Source organism: Trichomycterus rosablanca, chromosome 25, assembly GCF_030014385.1.
Source record: "Trichomycterus rosablanca isolate fTriRos1 chromosome 25, fTriRos1.hap1, whole genome shotgun sequence".
Lineage (NCBI taxonomy): Eukaryota > Metazoa > Chordata > Actinopteri > Siluriformes > Trichomycteridae > Trichomycterus > Trichomycterus rosablanca.
This window is the reverse complement of record NC_086012.1, coordinates 5,954,934-5,982,508: the sequence shown is the minus strand read 5'-3', so window position 1 is coordinate 5,982,508 and position 27,575 is coordinate 5,954,934. Positions and strand designations below refer to the sequence as shown.

At 41.6% G+C, this 27,575-nt stretch overlaps 1 protein-coding gene across 2 annotated transcripts in view; it reads left to right on the top strand.

Annotated features, from left to right (window-relative positions):
• The window catches only part of arhgap12a (Rho GTPase activating protein 12a), a 43,940-nt gene that overhangs the window by 12,735 nt on the left and 3,630 nt on the right, over nt 1–27,575 (top strand). The window contains exons 3-15 of one of the 2 annotated variants that reach the window (XM_062987506.1): nt 11,941–12,186; nt 12,527–12,658; nt 15,722–15,826; nt 18,013–18,081; nt 18,762–18,823; nt 19,505–19,586; nt 20,829–20,930; nt 21,886–21,984; nt 24,408–24,594; nt 24,699–24,797; nt 25,313–25,390; nt 25,748–25,882; nt 26,795–26,900. In XM_062987506.1, the coding sequence (XP_062843576.1) occupies nt 11,941–12,186; nt 12,527–12,658; nt 15,722–15,826; nt 18,013–18,081; nt 18,762–18,823; nt 19,505–19,586; nt 20,829–20,930; nt 21,886–21,984; nt 24,408–24,594; nt 24,699–24,797; nt 25,313–25,390; nt 25,748–25,882; nt 26,795–26,900 (1,502 nt within the window). The remainder of the gene's footprint in view (nt 1–11,940; nt 12,187–12,526; nt 12,659–15,721; nt 15,827–18,012; nt 18,082–18,761; nt 18,824–19,504; nt 19,587–20,828; nt 20,931–21,885; nt 21,985–24,407; nt 24,595–24,698; nt 24,798–25,312; nt 25,391–25,747; nt 25,883–26,794; nt 26,901–27,575) is intronic. The other variant, XM_062987507.1, reaches the window with a different exon arrangement.

Genomic DNA, 27,575 nt, shown 5'->3' with positions numbered 1-27,575 from the left:
TATTAAGGGTTTTAGAGAGACACATGCTGCCATCAAGGCAACGTCTTTTCCCAGGATGTCCATGATCATTTTAGCAAGACAATGCCAGGCCCTTTTTTCTTTATGTGTTGCAATTGTAGACATAGAATGTGTGTGCTTGACTGACCTGCTTGCCGTCCATAATTGGACAATGGCAACCGCAGGCTGTTAAACAGCTTAAGTTTCGCATCAAGCAAGAATTCACCTGCAAAAATCCACCTGCAAAACTGCAATAGGTGTCTTCAGTTTCCAAATAAGCATTTTCTTTTATTAAAGCCATGAATCAATAATGTGCACAGGAACATCTAAAGATAATAGTGCTTTAATTAGGATGGGTAGAATCTGGTGGATCTTTTTTCCATTTTGAGGCTGGACCAAGGGGGTAGAGACCCTGACTTTTCCTTAGCCATACACACAAGCGTGCTTAGAAGTCCTGCTTATTAACTGTAATGGGATTTGTGTGTGATTAGTAATGAGTGGTAGTCAAAGCAAGAGACTAAAAGGAGACAGACTGTTTCTCTTCAAGGACATTTTCTACTTTAGGATAATTATGCTAGATTACGGTGCTTCCTCTTTCCCACTTTCCTTCCCTCATTTTTTCTCTTGAAAGAGTTTGATTGTTGCAGTTGCATTGTCTGGATTTAAAACAATAACAATAAAACTGTTGTTGTACATTGTGTTTGTATGGTTGGACAGTTCCACAAATTAGTGTCAGCTTTCTTAATGTTGAACTGGTTTTGCTCACTCTCTATGTTTCTTTTACTGTTCCACATCCCTGCCACGTTACAGTGCATTTATTCAATTAAAATGTCATATGAAGTGCAATGGGATGCTATTAGAGATGCATGAGTGCCGATACTGGTATCGGGTATTGGCCCGATACCGTGCTCATTAACTTGTACTCGTACTCGCAAACGAGGCTCCGATACTAAACATCCGATACCGTGTGCCTAGTGCACGTTGCTGCGTTATGCCTGGTTCACACTACACGATTTTTGCCCTGATTTTCGCTCGGCGCTAGATTTGCCGGCTCGGGAGCAACTCGGCGTTCGCTCGGCGATCAAAACTCGGCTCTCGATCGCTAAGTGTGAACTATCCGACGACTCGATCCGACCGGCTCGCCGAGCGCTCGAGTTTTCTAGCACGTCAGATATCTGATCTGAGATGTGCGAACGGGAGTGAGTGACATGTCGAACAGCCAATGAGAACGCAGGATACGGTGTGAGGGGAAACGCAAGAGAGGAGCGTAAACAGGTGGGACAGGGGGATAATATAGTTTATATCAGAATACATCGGCACACACACACGAGTTTTACAGTATTTCTGACCTGATCGTTCTCTACAAAACATAACAACAAAACACCAACATTGCAAAAATATTTATTAACCTCCAGCTCATTAACTCCATTATTCTAAATAGGTATCGGTATTGGTATCGGTATTGGCAAGTACAAAAATACATGTACTTGTACTCGATTGGGAAAAAATGGTATTGATGCATCCCTAGATGCTATAAGCTTGTCCGCAAAATTTGCATCCCTAAGCGGTTCTCAAAACAGAATTTAACCAAGGTGCTCTGAAACTTTTGCAATAGATTAAACAGGAGCTTTATAAAAACGTGACAACCCCCCCGACCCCTACCATTCTTCAGATGTCATGTCAGTACTGTAATTAATAAATTAGTAAAAAACTAAAAAAATTGCCTGAAACGGCTTAGGTGGATGTGTCACTTAAGCACAATTAATTACTATTTACATAATTGCAAAGGAGGGGGAGGGGGGGGGGGGGGTTGAAAGTGTAATGATGGTAAATCATTGAAGAAACTTTTTTTTTTATCCTACCTGAGATGCCTTGCTTTACAAATGCACTCCATAATAACGCCCATAGGGACAGTGGAAGCCTGGTGAGTAGAACTTTAGGCTCTTAGTCGAAAGTTTGTTGGTTTAAATCCAGGTTCTGCTATTCAGCCCTGTTGGGTCCTTGAGCAAGGTCCTTAACCCTCTCGGCTCCAGGGGTGCCGTACAATGTCTGACCCTATGCTTTGACCCTAGCTTCCAAAACAAGCTGGGATATGTAGTAAAAGCATTTCATTTACTTTACATGTGAATATGTATATATGACAAATAAAGCCATTCTTCCTTCTTTTTTCTTCTATAATCATTTAAAGCAGTGACATGCTTTCAGCTTTGTGGCGTCAGATCAGAAAAGATTGTTTTCCATCTACCAAGCAAGGTCTATAAAACATGGTTTGAAGAGTTTGTTGTGAAGGAAGTCCAGTGGCCTGAACATACAACACGATTGGGAATGATACACAAATATTGACTTTGAACCAGGCCTTCTCGTCCAACACCCTTTCTTTGCTTGCAGCCTTGCTTTACAAATGCACTCGATAATAACGCCCATAGGGACAGTGGAAGCCTAGTGGGTAGAGCTTTGGGCTATCAATTGAAAGGTTGAAAGGTCCAATATCAGCTCTGCCATGCAGCCACTGTTGGATCCTTGAGCAAGACTCTTAACCCTGTGCTGTACAATGGCTGACCCTGCGGTCTGACCCCAGCTTCCAGACAAGCTGGGAATTTAATTGTACTGTACACGTGTAGATGTATATATGACAAATACAGGCATTCCATCCATACCCTAGATTATAGATTATAGCCCCAAAGTTTTAGAAATGCCCGTGTAATTCTTTATCTTAAATATATAGTTATATAATAATGTTATATAATTATATTTTTACAATCAAGTCTTTGTGCATTATGCTTTTTTTTTTTTATGATTTTATATTGGCCATCATGGGGCCCTTGAGCAAGACTTAGGAATGTAACGATACACTCTACCCACGATGCGATACGGTTCACGATACTGGGTTCACGATACGATTTTTTTAAACAAAAAGGAAATTGAAGACAAATTATGACAGTTTTATTTTATTATTTCTCTTTAAAAAATGTAATAAAATACTGTATTTGTGATTGTCTTTTATTTATCTAAATAATGAATCCCCTTTTATTTCTGTGGTAGGTACAAACTATGCTGCACGTTTCCCTTTTTGTGTAAAAAAACAAACTGAAATGAAATTTCAAAACAAATCCCACATTAAATAAATAAATTAATAAAACAGATAAAGAAAGTATCCTCACATACATTTAGTAGTAGTGTATGTAGTGACGTCAACCAGGCGAGGTGAATAGCGCCAGTGCCCCCTGCTGTTTCTAGTGAATATCGATCCATTACACATGTAAATCGATTTGAATCGTTACACATGTGAATCGACTTTTAACTGTCTTGTGGTGCATCGTTACATCCCTAGCAAGACCCTTAACCCTTTTGGCTCAAGGGGGGGGCAGTACAATGGCTGACCCTGCGCTCTGACCCCAGCTTCCAAAACAAGCTGACATATGCAGAAAAATAATTTCATTGTTCTGTACACCTGTATACGTATACATGACAAATTAAGGCATTCTGTTCTATAGATTTAGAGTCGAGTGTGCAACAAGGTGTTGGTTAGGTGCTCACATATGTTTGGCAGTCAAGTGTATAGTCATCAAATTAAATCTCGGTTCATTCTGATCTGTCTGGAGGCCGGTATGCCAGTTAGGTTCTGTTGAACATGTTAGACTTGGTGAGCTGAAATCCAGTGTGTGTGTGGGAGTGTTTTGGGAGGAGCTGTGGAGAGGTCGAGTCTGTTTGCTGACTCAGCAATGAACTTTGAAGTCTTTGTTTAGCTGTTGTTAGATGAGGACCTAAGTAGCCATGTGACACGGGCTGCAACTAACGATTATTTTAGTAGTTGACTAATCTGACGATAATTTTTTCGATTAGTCGACTAGTCAACGATTATTTATGTCATACCCTCCATCTCTGCCTTAACATAACAAAACTCTGTTATGTTATTTAAGTTCCAATATCAAATTAAAATAATGACCCATGAAACATGAATATGAAACTTAAACTTGATAGTTTAATTAAATATATTTGAAACATTAATACACAGTCACAATAAAAAATCCAATTAAATAAGAAAGCTTTGGACAGCATTAGAAACTGTTATGTTTCAGAAGTTATCACTCTAAGTCAAAAACATTTAGAACATGTCGTTGAGAAACGTGAATGCTGTCTGTGAAGACCTCAGCCATCTGAGGGGTGCATGAACCTCTTCTCATCCACACTCCATTGCTTAGTGCCGTGAATAGAAAGAGCAAAAGAGAAAGCTGTATTTATTATCACAAACTGAAGGCTATGTATCATAGTTTATTACAAATAGTGTACTGGCTATGCCAACCAAACCATAACAGCTTAAATATCTTAACTGAATTATCTGCTGAGCTAACTAGCTATCATTAAGTGGATGAGGCTTATTATTTAGAATGAATGCTCTCATTAACGTGAGCAAAAAATATGTAAGATGAGACAGGGTGACGTTAGGCTATAATATTAAATTATATAACGTTACTCATAGGGCTGTCGCGGTGAAAGAATTTCCCCTTGCGATATTCAGCCTGTCTCAATATCGCGGTATGTGGTAATATCGCCATTTTTTTTTGTTTTTGAAAATTACTTAATTGATCTGGATTTTAGAGCTATATAAACAAGCTTTATTGTTAGGCTATGATTCGATATATTATTGCTTTATAATGACAAAGATGAGACAGCTTTAAGACCAATGAAATGCGTGTTTATTGTTAAACACAGAACAGAGCAGGGATGCGCGTCTTTTCTCTATTAAAAAAGGTTTAAATTTAGCTTCTAGCCTAGACTAGATATACACTGTGAAACGAAAAAAAAAGAATAATAAAGAATAAAGTGTGTAAGAGTTTAAACCTGCGTTATCATGCGCGCTAGAAGAACCAACACGTTCATCTGATGTGGTTTAGAGAGGATCTGAGTGGGGTAGCGATGTTCCCCTCGGTACTAAAACTCTCTCTGATGGGGCTCGTTACACTAATACACGTGTACTGTACCTGCATGCGACTTTACAATGCGACAAACTATCTATTTAGTAGGTATAATTAACATAATATATACTACATTTTAAGTTATTATTCGTTTCAATACATTTGTATTCAACGAAAAAATACATTTAAATCATTCCAGCAAGCCAGCAAGAGAATATTTGCGGTTAGCGCGACAGCCCTAGTTACTCATATAAATGACTGATTAACTATTGCACTTAATGCGTTAGCTAGCTAACAAACCTGAAAAATAGCGAACTCTTAGGAAGTTTTCCGACAGATACTCTAGCATTAACAAACATTAACTACGTTGGTTAAAGCACAAAGCGGTGTAAAAACGTACCGGAATAACGCTGGTCATCACGGCTGCAGGGTGCTGGCGTTTCACCGTAGTTCTGGCGTGAAACCACAACTCTGCTCTGTAGTGTCTGCGTTCAGCTCGTTTCTTTGGGTTATTTTGGCTGAAATGCTGCTGAAATATTTTAGAAAGTCTCTCTATCTTTGCCTCTCTGTCTTCATAAACTCCCCGCTGCGCCATGGAAGCGATGCTGCGCCCCCTACAGTCACTTTAGTGCATTGCAATAATAACGACGCGTCGCCAATGAAATTCCACGTCGACAAATTTTTATAGTCGACGTTATCGATTATGTCGACTAATCGTTGCAGCCCTACATGTGACCCTTACTGATCCTCGTGGCATCGTTCTTACATTTTTGTGCCGTTTGGTCTCATTGAAGCTGGCACCATCTCTTATCTGTCACTATATTAAAATGTCATAAAGTGTATACTGCTTTTCTTTATTAAATGGTAAACTTTTCTTATATGAATCTTTGATTTAATACCTATAGTAGTTTTTTTTTAAATGGATGTATTTATTATCAGTTTTAAGATTTTATTTCATGACGCCGCTCGGGTGGCGCAGCGGTAAAAACACGCGCTGCAACCAGGGCTGGATCTCGAAAGTGCGTCGTTTCGAATCCAGCTCTGCCTTCTCCGGTCGAGGCTGGGCGGCTATATGAACAACGATTGGCCTGTTGTTCGGGTGGGGGGGCGGGACTTTAGACCGGAGGGGATACTCTCTCAGGACTGGGGCGGTTGCGCTCTCTGCTGGCTGGTCGGTGGCACCTGCATGGAGACGGGAGGGGGTGCGGCGGAGTGTGTGATCCTCCGTGCACGGTGCTCTACCGCGCTGCACTCGTCAAGTGTGGGTGATAAGACGGTCGATTGGCTGTGCACGTGTCGGAGGAGGCGTGGAACGGCCTCGTCAGCCCCGATCAGGAGCAGGGACCGGCATTAGTGAGAGGATGATTGACGGGATGAAATTGGACGCGCTAAATTATTTTAAAAAAATAAACATTTTTATTTCATTTTGCTCATGTTTTTATCTGTATTGTAGCTGATTGAATAGGAACGTTCAGGACGAGCCGACCAGTTGCCCATTATTTAACAATTTAATTTTTGTAGTTTCTAATATTTGCTTGTTAATTGGTTTTGTATTTCATTATTTTCTGTTAAATGCTAAAAGTGCAGAAAATGCATAACAATTGAAACTGATTTATTGTGATATTTTCCAAAGAAATTGGCATGTTTTTTTATTTTTATTTACACTGACAAGCTGAAATGAGCAGGATAAAAAAAAAATTTAAAATTTACGGTATTAAGCAGATTCTTTTATCCAAAGCCATCTACAATTGTGACCGAATACACTTTAAATAATTGAGTCAAGAGCCTTGATCAGGGTCCAACACTAATAACTTGGCAGTAGTGAGATTTGAACCAGCGACCTGGCAGTCAGCAGTCCACTAACTTTACCACCAAGTGTGACTGCAAGCAACTGAGGTTGTAGCCTAGTGGTTAAGCTACTGGACTAGTAATCAAAAGGTCACTGGTTCAAGCCCCTCCATTGCCTGGTTGTCACTGTTGGGCCCTTGAGCAAGGCCCTTAACCCTCAATTGCTCACACTGTATGCTGTCACTGTACTGTTAGTCGCTTTGGCTAAATGCCGAAAATGTAAATGTAGGTTCGAGGGCCTTGCTCAGCAGCCCCACAGTTGCAGCATGTTTGTGCTGGGGCTGCAACCTTCTTACTGATAGTCCAGTACCTTAACCACAGGAAAAGAATATAAAGCTCATACTAAGACCAGCAGTCATCTGATGGAAGTGGGTGTCTCCAGTGCACAATTTTGAGTAACACGAGGTGTATAAAGGTATCTGGAGGGGCTGTTGGCACACGTTTTGGTATTACAGTCATTTACTGCAGAGCAAATTACAACATTAGGGTGGAACAAAAAGGAGAGGAGAAATCAAAGGCTCAGAAAAAAACAGATATAAAGAAAATCTGTGTGTATTTATGAGATACAGGACAGGATATAGGAGATACGGAAATAAAGTCGATGAACTTGTACTGTGTTGTGTTGTTAGACTGGAAAGAGAGTTGATGAACTTTGTGGTGTTATGTTGTTAGTGTAAGTGCTGAATGTTCACATTCCCGAACAGCTGCTTTAGCAGGTTGCTGTTCCAACATGCCATAATGTCAGCGCTCTCTCTCTCTCTCGAACACTTCCACATTCCAGCACACACACTCACATTCACACACACCTACACATTCTTTTATAGCGATTACTTTATTTTTCTAGTTCCTTACCAGTTCCTTACCTATTTCTAGATGATCGGTCCCACTTACAGGTTCTGTATTGATCTGTTAGTTTAAGGCATTACATCTGACATCTTGAGACAGTCACAGGCTAAAATTTTGGTATGATTAACTATTTATTTATGCATTTTCTCCCTTTCTCTCCTGATTTAGCGTAGCCAGTTAGTCTTACGCTGCTGGGGATCCCGATTTCGTTCGAGGAGAGTTTATTTTGCCTGCTCCACATCCCTCATGACGCGTGTACAGTCTATCTGCCCCCCCTCTTTTTCGCCTGTGCATTGGTGGGTTTGCACATGAGGCTCATACACTTCTGCACAGACACCTCGGTCTGCTAACCAGGGTCCCAGGGTCTTTTCCCACCCAGCAGACTCGGTAGCCAATTATGTCTAGTGGACAGTTGTAGCCTATCGTTTAAGGTACTGGACTAGTAAGCAGAAGGATGCTGGTTCAAACCTCACCATTTCCAGTTTGCCACTAAATTTGGATAAAAGCATCTGCTAAATGCTAAAAAAATGTAAATGTCTACTGCAGGCACTGTCAAATGTGCCCGCTAGATGGTGCCCAGCCAACTGGTAGCAGAGCCGAGATTTAAACCAGGGTGTTCAGAATCTCAGCGCTGGTGTGCTAGCGGAGGTGAATCAAGTTTATGCCTAGCCCGTCCACCCCCAAATCATAGCCGTGTGTAGTCTGTATGTAGATGCCCGACTGGCCGATAGCACTGCTGAGATCCATGGTTTTCTCCAAGTTTGTAATAGAGCAATAACTCTCTACATCAGACACCATGAAAAGATGAAGAAATGTGAAAAACAATTCAGCTCCTTAATAAGCCAAACTATCAGATTTAAGGAACTAATGATTTTACGCATTTCAAGAACTGGCCAGTTATGGGCACCGGGCAGCAGAGTGTCCTTACAGCAGGAAGGTCCTTGATTTGATTCCCAGGTGGAGCGGTTTGGGACTTTTCTATGTAATGTTTGCATGTTCTCCCCGTGTCTGCATGGGTTTTTACCCCTGAAGCTCCGGTTTGCATCTCCAGTTAGGTGAACTAGAGATGCAAAATTGCCTGTGACAATGTTTGACATTGAACTTGAACTGATGAATCATGTGTAAACTGTAATGTAATAAAAATCTTATTATCTTATAATTAGGACACTAATGTAGTCAGGAAGAGGTTTAATGTACAGACTATCCTTATTTGTAATGATTTGCTTGTTTAGTTTGTATAAACTCTTCACTACTGACTGTTTATAATCTGTTTTGAAGGCTGAACTGCTTTTGGTCAGTGTTTTGGTCATGTTTATTTTACTGTTCAACATCACAGGCGCTTTTATTACTTGTTAGAAAATCCTGCAGCTTCTTAAAGGATGCTGCAAGCCCTCTCGGCAGCCTCCCGGACCAGTTTTCCTCTTGTCATTTAGTTTTGGAGGGACATGTAGGTCTTGGTAATGTGTTGTACTGACACTAGGGTTGGGCGGTATGACGGTATTACGGTATTGCGGTATACAGCGGTACTTAAAAATGGTGACGGTATTTTAAAAATGTGAAGCGCCAAATTTCTGCTTCAGGTCTACCCTGAAAACAGAGACTTGTTTAAGACCTTCGCGCATCCACAGTAACGTGGGAGTGGTAGGTGGTTGGAGCTCACTGATTGGTTGTGGAGGTGCTCACTGTTTGAGGCGATAACACAAAAGCTAGGGAGCTCTCTACATAGGGTGTGTTCAAACACCTAGTGAGCTGCCTTGCTGTCTTACTGCCTACATAGGCAGCTGCCTCAGTAGAGAGGATTCTAATAAGTCAATAAATTATTATAAGGCAAGTTATTCGAACGCGCTACTTAGAGCGGGTTTTGCTTGCTAAGCTAACAGTTAGCATCTTGCCATTCAAAACCATGGGATGGGGTGGCACAACGCGCTAGCATGTCACTATAACATCTCCGTGTACCGAATACGGTTACATTCACCGACGAGCCCGAACTTGCAAAAAAAAACACCCTTGTGCAAGTTTATACAATATAGTAGTGTGTGTGTGTGTGTGTGTGTGTGTGTGTGTGTGTGTGTGTGTGTGTGTGTGTGTGTGTGTGTGTGTGTGTGTGTGTGTGTGTGTGTGTGTGTGTGTGTGTGTGTGTCGCGCTCACTCTTCGCGATACTAAAAGTGTTTCGGATTTGAATTCCGACAATAAGCTTTTGGCCAGTGATAGCTCAGTGGTTAAGGTACTGGACTAGTAAACAGAAGGTTGCCGGTTCAAGCCCCGCCACCACCAAGTTGCCACTGTTGGGTCCCTGAGCAAGGCCCTTAACCCTCAATTGCTCATCGTGTTCAGCTCATTGTGTAAGTCGCTTTGGATAAAAGCGTCTGCTAAATGCTGAAAATGTAAATGATGACTGATTAATTCCCCGTACTGATGTGAAGCAGAATGTGGGTGTATTACAGCCGATAAGAATGCCACAAAAATGAAAACATGTATATAGCGGCTCCCAGAGATGCGACTCGGTTCATTTGAACCCCCCCCCGGTAATACCGTATACCGCAGTATTTTCTGAAGACGGTATGAAAATCGGCAATACTGCCCAACCCTCACTGACACCTGCATGGGTGAGTGCGTTTCAAATCGATGTTCATACTCAAGTACATGTAGCTGCTGTCTCGACTGGATTTGAGAGGCAGCTTTTTTTTTTTATTTCTTTTTTTTATAACCAACAGCATTAAATAAACAGTGAATTTGTTAGTTAGAATCAATGGCATCCCTAATTACTACAGAGAGTTATCTACAACATTTAAAATGATTAAATATATTTTAATGAAAACTGTGTAAAGTTCTAGTGTTTGTGTAATGCTGATGTGCTAATTTTTCAGAATTTGTATTGATGGGGCGGCACGGTGGCTTGGTGGGTAGCACTGTTGCCTCACAGCCTCACAGGTTCTGGGTTCGATTTCCAGGTGGAGCGGTCCGAGTCCTTTCTATGTGGAGTTTGCATCTCGATTTGTATCATGACGGGGGTTCCCTATTCTGTTGTTGCACCCTTGAAACTTTTTTATGCCCAATAAGCAGACAATACCTAATAGCAAACACAAGAGGGCACTGAATGTATGATTAATTAAATTACTGAGTGTTTATTCCTGGCATTCTCTTGCCTTTCTTCTTCTTCTCTCTCTCTCTCTCTCTCTCTCTCTCTCTCTCTCTCTCTCTCTCTCTCTCTCACACACACACAGATTGATGGAGAAGTAGGAATCAGCAAAGCACATGTTGTCAGTGTAGAGCTAATAGATTGGGTATACTTTATTTTCATACATTTCAGCTCTGTGTGGAAACCCAATGCCGGCAGGTGATAGATTGGCCGCATAATAAATCATAAATCATGCACTATGTAGGGAACATAATTAATTATGTAATACACTATCTAGTGCACTATGTAAGGAACACAATTCATCATCTAGTTATACTTTCTAGTGCACTATGTAGTGAACATGAATGTGTTATCTAATACACTATCTAGTGCACTATGTAGTGAACATGAATGCGTTATCTAATACACTATCTAGTGCACTATGTAGTGAACATGAATGCGTTATCTAATACACTATCTAGTGCACTATGTAGTGAACATGAATGCGTTATCTAATACACTATCTAGTGCACTATGTAGTGAACATGAATGCGTTATCTAATACACTATCTAGTGCACTATGTAGGGAACATAAATCCGTGATCTGATGTACTATCTAGTGCACTATGTAGGGAACATAAATCCGTTAACTAATACACTACCTAAAGCATTATGTAAGAAACATAAGTCTATTATCTAGTACACTATCTAGTGCACTATGTAGGGAACATAAGTCTATTATCTTTCACACTCTCTAGTGCACTATGTAGGGAACATAAGTCTATTATCTTTCACACTCTAGTGCACTATGTAGGGAACATAAGTCTATTATCTTTCACACTCTCGTGCACTATGTAGGGAACATAAGTCTATTATCTTTCACACTCTAGTGCACTATGTAGGGAACATAAATCTATTATCTTTCACACTATCTAGTGCACTATGTAGAACACATTAACGTGTTTGTGACGCGAACAGTTAGCTTAGTAGCTCAGTTAGCAGCTCCTAAAAGTTCTGTTATCACCCATAATCCTTTGGTGTGTGCGAGAGGTTTTTTAGCTTTTTTCTTTCTTTTTTTTTTTTTGGGCTTGGGGGGTCGGGTTTTCGAGGTCCGGGTCCGGGGGGTACCTCCCTGAAATGAGTTTTTGCAACTTGGGATGTCTGGTTATGTTTCTGACATTGTATCCATTTGTGTTCTGTGTCCTCACGAACAGGTACGGTCTGACTCCCCTGTCTACGCTAACCTGCATGACCTGAAGATCTCGCAGTCCTCTCTGCCTCCTCTGCCCTCGTCCCCCCCACTTAGCTCGTTCGGAGACTGGGAGACGCACAAAGACGTTAACGGCAGGCACTTCTATTACAATTGCGCCACTCAGGAGCGGACGTGGAAACCGCCACGGGCACGGGATAGCCTCGGCAGGAAGGAGGAGAGACCTGTACCTTTAGCAGTAGATACTGAGGTACTGTATACGTACACACACACACACACACACACACACACACACACACACACACACACACACACACACATGCAGTCAGGTATAACAGTGCATGATGCCGTATCAGCCAACTTGCCTTGAATTTCTTTGGGTCTTGCATGATGCCTTTTGTGTACAAATCATATCATGGATCACTAGAATGGTTTAAAATGTACTAACACTACTTGTGATAGAACAAATGATTATTTTAGTTGATTGTTTTGATTTTTAACTTGTATCTTAAATCTTTTAATCTTTCTTATCTATTTTGCATCCCCCCGTGTTACATACCTTTCTGTTTCCTGTTTCTCTCTGGGTGAAGGCTCTGTCATCAGAAGATAACAATCTCAGTAGCCAATCAGATAGCCAGTATGGCTCACCTCCTAGTGGCTGGTCTGAGGAGTTTGATGAGTATGGACACACGCTGTATGTGTGTGATTGTACAAATGAGAAGGTAATTATAGTATATACATGTAACATTATACAGTGATATAGAGGGGACCTATACGGACGACTGAACAAAACAGATATATAGATCATGTCAGCTTGCGTTTTTGTGTCCTGTCGGCACATTTACCCAGGTATGGACGGCTGTGTAATTTTGTTCCACTGGTCAGCATTGCGGCTGGTCCAGTTTCACTGGGAGACACGGGGCACAAGGCAGGAATACCCTGGAGAGGGCACCAATCTATTGGACCCCAAATCCCCCCACTCTATCAGACACAGCCAGTCATGTCTGTGTAGACACCCAGCTGGCCGATAGCACATAAAACAGGTGGCACATAAAAAGAAACTTGACCAAAATTAAGAACTTTTCAGATTCTATTTCTGCATTTTTCCATTTTTTTCTCCCTATCTAGTCATATTCGTTTCCCCAGTTGTATCCCCTCTACTGCTCCAGACCTCAACCCTGACCAAGTAGGGCCGCACCTAACACACGCCCCCTCCGACAAGTGTGCAGTAGCCAACCGCTTCCCTTCACCTGCACGATTCGGGTTCACACAGGTATCAGTATAACATACTGAGAGCTAGTGAGCACACTGATCTCCATTATTAACCGTCTCTGACGCAAATGCAGCACCCTTAGACATAAGACATAGCCAATCATGTCTGTGTAGTTTCCTGGCCGGCTGATAGCAAAGCTGAGATTCGAACTCGAGAGCTCAAGATCTCAGCAGTGGTGGGCTAGCATGTTTTGCACCACCCGAGCACCTGGCTAAATGATTTAATTAGTTGTATAATAGAGATATGCAACACTTGATAATGTGTGTTAGCTCTATTTCCATGGATCGTCTTGGAAATACTGCTATACTGTGTTGTATAGCTGATGTGCTGATATAGCTTAGTTTCACTGGGCCATTCCAGTTTGCACTAGCTATGCGTACTATTCTAGCCCCTCTAATAGGTTTGATATTAGGGCACCAAATCAAACCTATAATCTATAAGTATTAGCAGTAAGTCTTCTTGGACACTTAAACACAGTGAAGTTAATGTGTATGTGTGCATGTAGTGGATTAAGCACACAGACGAACAGGGTCGGCCGTATTACTACAGCGCAGACGGCTCCAGGTCGCAGTGGGAGCTTCCAAATGCCGGTTGCGAAACACCTGTAAGTGCATGGGTGTGGGGTGCTTTCTACTTCTTCTATTTCTGTGTATAAATCGGTGTATAATTTCTACCTTTGGTGGCCTAGACTCATCTATAGTTAAGTGTATACAGTGAGGGACAACGTATTCCAACTCTTTTGGTTTTGTTCTTTAACATAATTTCAGTGCGTTTAAATATACACACTTCAATTGAATTAAAATGACATTGTTAACTGGCAGCATTAATTACATAATGACTTTTTATTGGTCAGTTAATCGTATCATAGTGTGTACATATAAAGTATATACACCAACCAGGCATAACATTATGACCACTGACAGGTGAAGTGAATAACACTGATTATCTCCATCACGGCACCTGTTAGTGGGGGGGATATATTAGGCAGCAAGTGAACATTTTATCCTCAAAGTTGATCTGTTAGAAGCAGGAAAAATGGGCGAGCGTGAGGATTTGAGCGAGTTTGACCAGGGTCAAATTGTGATGGCTGGACGACTGGGTCAGAGCATCTCCAAAACTGCAGCTCTTGTGGGGTGTTCCCGGTCGACAGTGGTCAGTATCTATCAAAAATGGTCCAAGGAAGGAACGGTGGGAAACCGGCGACAGGGTCGTGGGCAGCCGAGGCTCGTTGATGCACGTGGGGAGCGTCCAACAGACGAGCTACTCATAACATCTTGGTGCTAGATCCCACAGCACACCTTCAGGGGTCTAGTGGAGTCCATGCCTCGACAGGTCAGGGCTGTTTTGGCAGCAAAAGCGGGACCAATACAATATTAGGAAGGTGGTCATAATGTTATGCCTGATCGGTGTATGCTGGGAGTATGAGTTAAATGCAGGTTTTCCCCCTCACTTTGTCTACACTATATGGTCTAAAGTATTGGGACACTTATACATTCCACCTACAAGAGCTTTTATGAAAAGCTTCTAAATCCATGAGCGATAATATGGAGTTGACAGAGTTAACAGAGGCCCCGCTCATAACTTTACATGGTCTGCCACGTTTGGCCGAGTTGCTGTGGTTTCTACAGGCTTGATCGAGTAATATCTAGGAGAGAAGGAATTTCTCGAACTGACTTATCATGGCATCCTATTAGGGTGCATTTACATGAGAAGCGTTTTGCACAAACTGTTGCTTTGCTCAGCGCCTGGCTTGAGCGATGCCGTGAAATGTCATCAAAGTGCGGATATGAGACGAATCTGCATTTGTGTGGAATAACTGTCAAGTGTCCACTTTGAAAGCATCCACATACATCTATGTTTAATTGTATTTTCCTCCTGTTTCACTTTTAAACTTGTATTATAGCTTGGGATGCTGAGAAATTGTAAGAATCAGCTTTTCTGAGGGAGTCTAAACAACAAACCTAAATGTAGAACAAAGCTAAACGTAGTTTAATGTATTAAAAGAACGGCATAGGAACACTAAACCTCTCTTCTTTATTACTGCTCATAAGTGCCCTCCACTAATTCAATTACTCGCTGGTTGTTTTTGTGCAGTGTCACATTAGGCTTTCTTCCTGTTAAGCGCTCGTTCTGACTGAGTCGCTTTTATCACGTTATATCAAACAGTTTGTCTCATTTAAGGCGCTTTAAAAAGGTCAACTGCAAACTGGGTCAATTCGCAAAAATCGGGATCCCAACTCCAGCCAGTGTGAAAGTGGTTTTGCTGCTTCTCATGTGAATGCGCCCTTACAGTACCACACTCAAATACAGTAGTGAGCTCTTTAGAACGACCCTGGCTCTTCAGACTGGCTGTTTAGGTGCTTGATTTTATACACCTCTTCCAATTAGACTGAATGAAACACATGAATTCAGTGATTAAGAGGAGTGTCCCAATACTTTTGTCATACATATAGCGTACGTGTCCTTTCTTTTCTTCTTTCTGATCAAGTTAAACACGTCTTTCTCAAAGCAGGTATATAGAAACACAAAAACATGCAGTTTGGATCGAAAACAGACGGCTCCCATACTGATGAAACAGTGGAGGCATAGCACATGGATGCTGGATGGTAACGACAAGGTACACGCACACGCATTACATTAAAGGGAGGCTGTTAGGTTACAGAAAATAAATACATGGAGAGTAAACATTATATATGGTGTTATACAGTGTAGATCGTACTTGTAGTTTCTGGAGGGTTTTTCAAGTTTTGGAGGGCACATGAGGGCCAACCACAATAATATCCGGTCAGGTGTTCACATAATACTGTACATTAGTGTACCTGCCGGCAGCATGCTACTGCGTGAACTTAATTGTATGCCAAAGTAGTAAATTAGCAGCATCTTCATATGTCAAATTTTGACATTATTATTTCGTATTTACTCTAGTTTGGGACGATGGATTGGCGCCTTGTCCGAAATGTGTTCCTACCTCGCGCCCAGCATTCTAACTTACTACCACTGAGATCTGGGTTCAAATTTTAGCTGTGCTATCATCCAACCAGGGTCCTACACATACACGATTGGCTATGTCTGTATTGGCGTGTGTGGCTAAAGCCCCGTGATGGATTGGCGCCTTGTCCGAAATGTGTTCCTGCCTTGCGCCTAGTGTGTCCAGGCAAACCTGACCCACTGTGACAATGACCAGGTTTAAGCGGTGGTTGAAATCAAATGAAACTTTCTTCTACATGTTGAACTGATGCATTTTTAGTATTTGTGTCATGTATTTCATACAGTTGTGTCGTGAATGATCATTGTTCTAACTGAGGGTTTGATCCATTGTACGTGTTTGTTTCTACGACGATAGTTGAAACAGAAATCCGTCAAAAAACGGCGAGTCTTCTCCATACGCGGTGACTCTCTTCGCCCTCACCCTTACATGCCACAAGTCAGTGCAAGACCTTGCTGCAATGAGTGGAATCCCAATCCCACAGTGATTACAGTGCATGATTATGTCTTCCAATCACACTGCACATTTATTTCTTCCAATCACTGCTTGTACTTGTGATGTTGGGCAGGTTAGATGCACTTCTTAGTGTTTCTTCACTTCTTAATCACTTTAGATCTTCATGCGGTTTGATTTTAAAATGTCTAATCAATTCCTAATCTGTGTTTGCTTTTGGTGTAAGAAGAAAACCATATAGCCAAAACTATGTGGACATCCCTCCTCATTTTGAAGTTCAAGCTCATTTATATATAAGGCACTCAGTAGACACTTTTATCCTAAACAGCTTCAGTGTTGTGAGTGAGTGGAGTGGTAGTGAGGCTTAAACCAGTGACGTTTTGATGACTAGTACAGAATCTTAGCTTTTACAACTCTGTATGTTTTGTCTATAGGCACTTCTAGCAGTGCTAACAATTGAGACATGGCTTTGAGACATTTTTATGTATACGATATTTATAAATATATTATTAATAAAGGTCCAGTCCAGCACATCGTCACACATGATCTAACACAGAGGTCCCCAATCACTGGGCCGTGGACCGGTACCGGTGGGTCATTTATTACTGAGCCGCACAGAAAGAATAAATAATTAATGATCGCTACATCATCCAACACATGGGTGTTCATCGTTTCATATCACCCCCAGGTGGAATCAGTGTCTGAAAAAGCTCATTTGTGAGTAGTATATTATTCTATTTTAAGTCCCTCTGCCCCCGCCAGTCCGTGAAATTATATTTTATATGAAACCCGTCCGTGGTGCAAAAAAGGTTGGGAAGCGCTGATCTAACACGAGTCGTTGCAATTTTCCCAAACGACTGGCGCTTGGGGGGGGAACTTCCTACATATTTATCCACAGGCTATTCCTGCTGGCCCATACCAATCAATAATGCAAGTGTGTCCTCCCTGTAGCATCTCCTGATAGGCTACTGGGTTTTCTGTGGCAGGCATAAATATATTTTTTTAATTGGATAAAGGTTAATTGCTTTATTCATCTTTACCAAAGGTGCCAACGATTTTAAAGCTGGCTGTATGTAGATCAGTGTGCTATAATGCTAATCAGATAAACACAAAAAAACACACAGATTTATGGCAAATACTCGTATGTTTTTCATTAGGCTTTAATTTTATATGAACGTTATATTTGAATTCATGTTAGGTCAGGTGCATGGTTGTAATTATTAATTAATTTTGATCCTTAATTATTAGCATGACAAAATTGGTGCCTGTGAGTTTATAATTAAGAGTTTCTTATTATAATAAGTTTTACTGATTAAATGGTTTTTTTTTTTATTGATTGTGTTATTTGCTCTTCTTCTCTCTAGGAGCCGTTGAAAGTTGGCTCTCTGGATTTGGAATCTTCTGACCCATCATCTCCCAAACACCCCCATTCTGTTAGTATTACCCCAATTCTTACTTCTTTTTCCCCAAATTGCTCTTTTTTGTCTTTTTTATATTTCATCTTTATTATGGTCTGAACTAGGGGTCACCAATCTTACCGAGACCGAGAGCTACTTCAAGGGTACTGAATTATACAAAGGGCTACTTGTTTGATACAAACTTCCTGAATAATATAAAGTTGCACGATTCACCTTTAATATTATTATTATTATTATTATTATTATAAATATTCATATATATAAAGAGGCTGTCTGATCATATGTTAATAATCTTAATGACAAGATCAGAGCTCATATAAACATAAAACTTTTTTTTTTGAAATTTTATATTCAGTATTGTCATTTTCAATCTACTTCAATGCAAGTATTAATGATTCAAAAAAACAGCAACACAAATAAAAATTTTAGACGGAGCTCTATAGTCACTAGTGCTACTTTAGAACATGCCCTGCAGGCACAGTGTTGGTGACCCCTGGTCTAAACCAAAAAGATCACATTATTAAGAATAAAAAAACATGGCAGATTAATTCATTTACGAAACACTGTGTGTTTGCCCTCATGGCTGATATTTTGTGGCTCACGTTCTTCTATTTTTTATTTTTATTTATGTTTTTATTTATCTCTTTCTTATCACTTCAGTCATATTTCTCACATTTTAACATCTTTCTCCTCAGCCATTTGAGAAATCTGGAGTTCTGAACATGACCAAGATCACAGAACACGGAAAGAAAGTTCGGTAGGTTAAAAAAGGTGTTGAATTAATTTTTGTATTGAGTATATATAAAATGTATAGGAAATGCAAGTTTAAAGGTACAAAAGGGCTAGTGCAAATGAAACTAATCCTTGCACTATATGTAAATTAAGTTGGCCTGTCCCAAAAAAGGCCTGTCTGAGAGTCACTGCTTAAAAAAAAAAAAAAATTCACCTTCTACAGCACGTCATCATCAAGACATTAAGGATATCCCGATTATGGCCGCTCAGGTGGCGCAGCGGTAAAACACACGCTGAACACCAGACCGGGTATCTCAAATACATCGTATCGAGTCCCAGCTCTGCCTGCCGGTTGGGCCGAGCAGCCACATGAACAACGATTAACCTGTTGTTCATATAGGAGCGGGATTAAGCCGGATAGGGACTCTCTTATAACTAATGCAATTACACCCTCAGCTGGCTGATTGATGGCGCCTGCACAGAGACGGGAAAAGAGTGCATGATCAGGGTGTGCATCGGTAGAGAGTAAGTGCAATGCAATCAGGGTAATTGGATACGACTAGATTAGGGAGAAAATTGGGGGGGGGCAACAACAAAAGTGCAGTATAATCCAAAGACAAACTGATTTAAGGATTTATTTATGCATAATCTTGGACACACTGTTTAATAAACTGTTAACAGTCTTTATTTTGTGTGCCACCCACAGGAAGAACTGGACTTCATCTTTTACGGCTTTACATGGATCTCAGTTGATATTTCCCAAAGGTCAGGGGTCGGCCACCAGCTGGGTAAGTAACAGTCAGACAAGTGGCTGATTTGGTTGGTGATTTGCTACTGATTTAGTCTCAGTCTGGTAGTACTGACTAGACTGGACTGCACCACAGCTCCTGAGAGAAATTAGTGCCTCAAGCACTGACTAAAACGTGGCTACATTTTAATTGGTGCTAATGAGGGGTGTGTTTCATTAATTTAAGAAACTTTATTATACAAAACACAGTATACCCTTGAAAATGAAACTTTGTAGTTCTACAATTACTCACTGTAGTCCATCTGTTTCTTTACATACCTTTTTTAGCCTGCTGTTCTTCCATGGTCAGGACCACCACAGAGCAGGTATTATTTAGGTGGTGGATCATTCTCAGACTGCAGTGACACTGACATGGTGGTGGTGTGTTAGTGTGTGTTGTGCTGGTATGAGCGGATCAGACACAGCAGCGCTGCTGGAGTTTTTAAGCACCGTGTCCACTCACTGTCCACTCTATTAGACACTCCTACCTAGTTGGTCCACCTTGTAGATGTAAAGTCAGAGACGATCGCTCATCTATTGCTGCCTTTTGAGTCGGTCATCTTCTAGACCTTCATCAGTGGTCACAGGACGCTGCCCACGGGGCGCTGTAGGCTGGATATTTTTGGTTGGTGGACTATTCTGAGTCCAGCAGTGACAGTGAGGTGTTTAAAAACTCCAGCAGCGCTGCTGTGTCTGATCCACTCATACCAGCACAACACACACTAACACACCACCACCATGTCGGTGTCACTGCAGTGCTGAGAATGATCCACCACCTAAATAATACCTGCTCTGTGGTGGTCCTGTGGGGGTCCTGACCATTGAAGAACAGCATGGACGGGGGCAAACAAAGCATGCAGAGAAACAGATGGACTCCAGTCAGTAATTGTAGAACTACAAAGTGCTTCTATATGGTAAGTTGAGCTGATAAAATGAACAGTGAGTGTAGAAACAAGGAGGTGGTTTTAACGTTATGGCTGATCGGTGTATAGCTGTATAGAATGAAATACTCATGTCTAAAAGTATTTGGACACCTGGCCATGAGCTTGTTTGACATCCCATTGCAAAAACAAGTGGTATTAAAATAGAGTGAGCTCTAACAACAGCCATTATTCTAAGATAGGCTTCTCACTTTTAGGACTTTGAAGTATGTTTGTTGGAATTTGTGTCCACTCAGTCAAACCCAGCAGTGTTTATTGAATTTTCCTGGACACTTATGTGCATATTTTCTTTTCTTTTCCAGTTTGGAAGCCACCAAACAAAGGGGGAGTTCAGCGTCGACCTGAGAGGAGCAACTGTCGAAAAAGCGTCAAAAGACAAATCCAGCAAGAAACACGTTCTCGAGGTAGCGATGAGTGACTAAATGACCGGATCACTCCGAGTTGCTTTTGAGGTTTTCAATTTGGATTGTAAGGGGCGCTCGCATGGTGTAGTGGCCTAACACGCTAGCACACCGCTGGGGAGCGTTTGAACCACCGACCTGACTGGGCGTCCACACAAAAATAGAAAAGGCTGAATAGGGTATTTTCTTACTGCCGCTGTGATATGTGATAACCGGGACTGGTCCGGGCACCTTTGTGTAAGGGGGTGGTGTTTAAATAGAGCTGAGCGTGGCTCTCTGTATGCGATACGGCTCTGTGTGAGAACCCAACGCTGGCAGGTGATAAGTAACAGCCACAGAAGTAACAGGACACATTTTAAAGATAATCCGGCTCCTTGATCAGCCGAGTTAGCGAACTTGGGTAATGCTAATGTACAAAATGACAATGCAGACCATGTACTTGTTTTCAATCTGATGTTAGCCACAGCTAAATGCTAAAGTCTGCTACATTTATATGTATTAGTAGTTTTGAGTTAAATTTAAGACCATGACGTCTTTAATGGAATATATGCTGGTGCTGAGATCTCAGGCTTTTGAGTTCCAATCTCAGCTCTGCTATCAGACGGCCGGGTGCCTACACAGACACTCGATTGGCTTTGTGCCTTTAAGGGCAGGACAACGGCCGAACAGGGTTTCCTCATAACTCTTTTAATTATGGCCTCTGTTGGCTGATCGATACCTCCTGCACAATGAAAGGGGGGATGATGGAGACTCTCCAGGCATGATCTGGATCCCCATATGAACCCACCTCATGTAGGTGAAAAGATACAGTACTGCACGTGTCAGAGGGGGCAACTTTGTTTTGTATTGTTTTAGTTTTAGTAAATTATTTTATTTTACCAAAATGACATGTATTTTTGGCTGTGATTTCATCTGTGGTTTCATTTATTGTCTTTTTTTAAACTCTGTAATTCTAAAGGTGAAGACTCGACAGGGTACGGATCTCCTTTTACAGTCGGATGTTGAGAGCACCATCAGCGAGTGGTTCAAAGCCCTGACTGATGCCATAAATACTCATGTAAGAACGTGTGCACACCTATTTACACAGGGCATGACATACATGTCTCACAGAGTCTGGGTTTACTACAGAATGAGGTATCTATTGCAAAAAGTAAATAGACGGGTGCAGAATTTAGCAGTTTTATAAATGGCGTGGTAATACTTCTTTACTACAATATATCATCGCACCAGTCCCTCCTAGCAAACATGCTGGATGTACTCTGTGCTTTAGACGTACATCGTTCAGCCACTACATCATGCCTGAGACCAGAGCTGCGTCCGAAATCGCATACTTAAACAGTACGTACTAAACTGGAGGCAGTGCGCACTGCTCGGCCAGTAAAGCGGTGTGCAGTACGCACTCAATCTCAGACGTCACGTGATGCATGACATCACATCGCCACAGTTATAACAATTTTAATATCAGACCAAATTAATTCTGTCGTTCTTCACAAAGCTACTTATAACCTTATTTAGGGTTGCACTTAATCATAACACTTTTAACATTTTGTCCTACTTCAATTCTCCGATTCGCCTTCGCAGCTCCAGTTGAATTATGGGATAATTTGAATTATGTAAAAATTTGTATTGAAATTTTTACATACATATAGGCAAAGAGATACATATTTGAGGTATGTATTCCGTCGCAGAGAAAATTAGAACTTATGTGGCAAACAGAAATAACTCATGGTTACAGGTATCCAGGGGCGTAGCACCAAATTCTGGGCCCTATGCACAAGCAGTGCCCATGGGCCCCCCTCACCTAAGTCCAGACTCCTTTTAGACTCCTCAAGGGCCCTCCCCCGACTTGGGGCCCTGGTAACTCAGTCCCACTTTTCACCCCACTACAACGCCCTGCAGGTATCCATTATCAAAATACAAATACATAGAGGTAAATCAATCCTTAGGCATCATTCACTGTGTCATATTGTGTCCATTTCTCCCATTTAGTCACAGACATTTTTTCTCAATCTAAGCCGATAGGTCAGTTTCTCCATGGTATAGACCTCTCTTATGATCTTTAGCCACTGGGTTATAGTGGGTGGTTCAGTTCTGCACCAGTTTCTTGTTATTGCTTTTTTTTTTTTTTTTTTTACATGTGATCAATAATATTTTGGTTATGTATCTATCTTCTTCTGAGACATAATCATTCAAACTTCCAAGATACATAACTTTACATTCCCTGGGTATTACATATCCCAGAATGTCTTTCATCATGTTACTTACATTTCCCCAGAATGTGTTAAGTTTATGACACTCCCAAAAGATGCATGTGCATGGTTTGCTTCTCTCTCTCTCCACATAAGCGCCAACATGTATGTTGGGAACCAGTTTGTTTACTCTTTAGTTTAGGTGTGATGAAGTAACGGGTCAGGTTTTTCTATCCTTTTTGCATACTGTTTAATTTATACTACATAATCTGATACACTAACCCCATTTTCAACCTGCTGGCTGTACTCTGTGCTTTAGTCGTACACCGTTCAGCCACTACATTATAACCTGACAAGGGAAGTGACTAATGGTGATTCTTTCATTTAATGACATTGTTACCTTTTGATATTGCAACTAATAAAACCCAGCTCTGTACCACACAACCTTCGAGCCAATAGTCTCGCTTGCCTTGATCTTCCACCCAGAACCTAAGAAAGGCTTTATTGTACCAGCACCCAAGTGGTGAGACGAACTTCCCGTCTGTTCAAACATCTGAGTCTCTCACTGTCTTCAAAAGATGATTAAAAACCCACCTAAGCACTTTAGCTGATAACAAACATGTATTTTTGTGATAGCTCAGTGGTTAAGGTACTGGGCAGTGATAGCTCAGTGGTTAAGGTACTGGACTAGTAAACAGAAGGTTGCCGGTTCAAGCCCCGCCGCCACCAAGTTGCCACTGTTGGGTCCCTGAGCAAGGCCCTTAACCCTCAATTGCTCATTGTGTAAGTCGCTTTGGATAAAAGCGTCTGCTAAATGCTGAAAATGAAAATGAAATGTATTTACTAACGCTCTTATTATTTCTTATTAATTTCTAAGAGCGTCTGCTAAATGCAGAAAATGTAAAGTGGATCATCATCTGTTAAAATGTCAATTATATATATTAAGAAACAATTCGACAACACAAAGTACACAAAAATGTTCCTTTAAAACTTCCTTTTTGTGTTTGTGAATATATGCATTCGACCTCCTTTACTTTATACCTGAAGATATTATGGGCATTAAATTCCAACACAGGTACACAATAGCTCTTAATGAAGTACTGATTAAATGAAGGAACGGCAGCACGAAGCACTGTAGGACGATCTGTAGACCTTACGATGTACAGAACTTGAATGAACTGACGGTAATATCCAGGTGCCAAATGTTACTGTACGTCAGGCAGTTTTGACAGCATATTATGCAGGTGATCCTGATGTTTTGTCTCATTAGTGAAAATGTTTGTGCTTTAAGGCCTGGGAGTCTGACGAGGCTATTGAAGAAGACATGCCCGAATCTCCAGGACCAGAGAAACATGATAAAGATAAAGACAAGGAAAAAGAACAGCAAGACCAGGAGAAGAAGACCAAAGTCAAGCTAAAAAGATTTCTCACTCGTAGACCGACTCTACAGGCGGTTCGAGACAAGGGTTACATAAAAGGTAGCTCTGATGCACGCGCACACACACAAAATGTACTGCGTTATGACCTAAAACTGATGAACCTGCAGTTATTGATGCTGCCTCCATCCTGTTTGTGTTTGTAGATCAGGTGTTCGGCTGTAATCTGAGCAATCTGTGTCAGAGAGAGAAAACCACCGTGCCTCAGTTTGTCCGGATGTGTATCGAGCATGTAGAGAATGAAGGTACAGTAGCAGTAAATCTGTGCGGTGCTTAAGGTAGCACAGCAGTGAAGTAAGTGCCGTTGTCCCAATCCACAGGTAACAATGGTACAGCCAAGCCAACACAAAAGTGGTTTTGTTTGTACTTTTAATTGCTTCTGGCCAAGGTGAGCTATACCATTGTTAGAGCAAGTACTGTGGGTTGCATGGCTCATGGCACTCTTGCTTGGGTTCGATTCCCAGCTGGAGAGGTCAGGGTCCTTTCTGTGCGGCGTTTGCATGTTCTCCCCGTGTCTGAGTGGGTTTCCTCTGGGAGCTCCGGTTTCCTCCTACAGTACAAAGACGTGCAAGTGAGGTGAATTGGAGATACAAAATTGTCCATGACTGTGATTAACATTAAACCGATGAACCTTGTGTAACCAGTAATTACCTGTCCTGTCATGAATGTAACATGAGTGTAAAACATGACATTAAACTCCTAATAAATAAATAAATAAATACTAACCTTTGTCTCATTCTTGCTCCCTCTTTGACTTTAGGTCTGAGTTTGGATGGTCTGTATCGAGTCAGTGGGAATCTGGCAGTCATACAAAAGCTGAGATTTGCTGTAAATCACGGTAATGTAACTTTCTTACACACACACGTATCACTCGATGCTCCCTTGTTATTCGGTCAGAATAATATATATATCACACTAGGCATGTGAAAGATGGCTGCATGCTGCTACTGTGTTGGTCCTCCTGTGTTGCAGTTTACGTTTAGAAAAACACTTAGTGCAAGTATGTAGTCATTTCTGACAGCTTGTTTGTATGTGTAAACATATTCAGCTTTAAGTGAACACTTAATGCCTTACAAAAATTAAATCGGAATGATTTTTACTGCATTTAAGTTCTCTTAGTCAAAGACACTACTTCCCACTTCATGATTCTGTAAGCAATTAGATTTTCAGCCGTCTCTGTTTTTCTGTCTCGTAGATGAGAAGTTCAATTTGGCAGACAGTAAATGGGAGGATGTCCACGTGACCACCGGCGCGCTGAAAATGTTCTTCCGGGAGCTTCCAGAACCCCTCTTCACCTACGCATACTTTAATGACTTTGTCAATGCCATCAGTACGTACAGTGTGTGTGTCTGTATGTGTGTGTGTGTGTGTGTGCGCCTGTGCCTGTGTTGTTGATGTGAGCTTAGGAGGTGGGGAAAATTATATAGCAAATAGTTGGAGTTCTTGATTTAAAAATGTTACTACGCTGAAGCAATATTGTGTAGACGGGTCAATACACAACCTGTTTGGACGCCCTTTTTAATTATCGAAGCCCGGCATTCTAATCTCTTATTTTGTTGCAGCAGTTTAGGGAAGCCCAGACTCTTTCAGTAGATCTGTGACCTGTGCTCAAAATGAGGTCTGTAAATACATGGTTTGACCAGCCTGCATACAGTCATGACCTTAACCTTCTCATCCAACATTAGTTCCAACATGATCACACATGCTCTTTTAGCTGGAAAAGCACAACTTTTCACAAGCCCAGGGGCGGCGTAGTGGCTCGGTGGGTAGCACTTGTCACCTCAGAGGAAGGAAGGTCCTGGTTCATTTCCCAGCTGGCGTGCTCCGGGTCCTTCACAGTTCAGAGTAGTGCAACTGAGGTGAACTAGAGATACAAAATTGTCCATGACTGTGTTTGACATTAAAAACTTGAACTGTGAATCTTGTGTAACTAGTTACTAGGAATTACCTGTCCTGTCATGAATATAACCAAAGTGTAAAACATGATGTTAAAATCTTAATAAATAAATAATTAAGCTTTGGTTTACATGGACGTGTGCTTGGGATCATCGTCTTGGAATTATCACCAAGGTTCAAGTGCTACCTGCTCTGTTACACCATGTGTGTCTTAAGTGTCAGAGACAAGCAAAAAACAGGCTTTTAAGTGCTCTCGCAGCAGTTTCATTCAAGAAACATGCAGCATAAGTAACGACAAACGACACTGAGTGTGTAACAATTTGTGTGTGTGTGTGTGTGCTTGCAGAAAACCCGGATTATAACCAGAAAGTGCAGGCTGTTAAAGACCTGATAAAACAGCTTCCTCGACCCAATCAAGATACGATGCAGGCCCTCTTCAAACACCTAACAAAGTGAGTGTAATCATACCAACCACAGACACGTGGGTAAGGTAGTGCAGTAGGATTCTACATTATTAACTATATACAATACTTAAATTTATATGCACTGGGGGTGGGCGGCACGGTGGCTAAGTGGGTAGCACTGCGTTCGATCGCCAGGCGGGGCGGTCCGGTCCGGTCCGGGTCCTTTCTGTGCGGAGTTTGCATGTTCTCCCCGTGTCTGCGTGGGTTCCTCCCACAGTCCAAAAACATACAGCCAGGCTAATTGGAGACACTGAATTGTCCTATAGGTACCAAGCCCGGATAAATAGGGAGGGTCGTGTCAGGAAGGGCATCCGGCGTAAAAACTGTGCCAAATCAGTAATACAGATCACGATCCGCCGGCGACCCCTAACGCGAGCAGCCGAGGAAATAGATAGATAGAGATATCCACTGGGTTTTGGGCTTTGGCTCTAGTGGTCAATCGATGTCCAAAACAAAAAGCTTCGGTGGACTGCAAGAAGCTGCCGATTTCACATTTATGGCCGTGGTTTTGGAGTAAGAAGTCCAACAAGCTCAGGGTCAGGTGTCCACATCATTTTAACCCTCTGACAGCTGGCACGAACAGTAGACGACCGGCATCAGTTATGAGGAATCCCCTCCAGCACCCTCCCTACGAACGAGCCAATCGTCGTTCGTGTAGGCGCC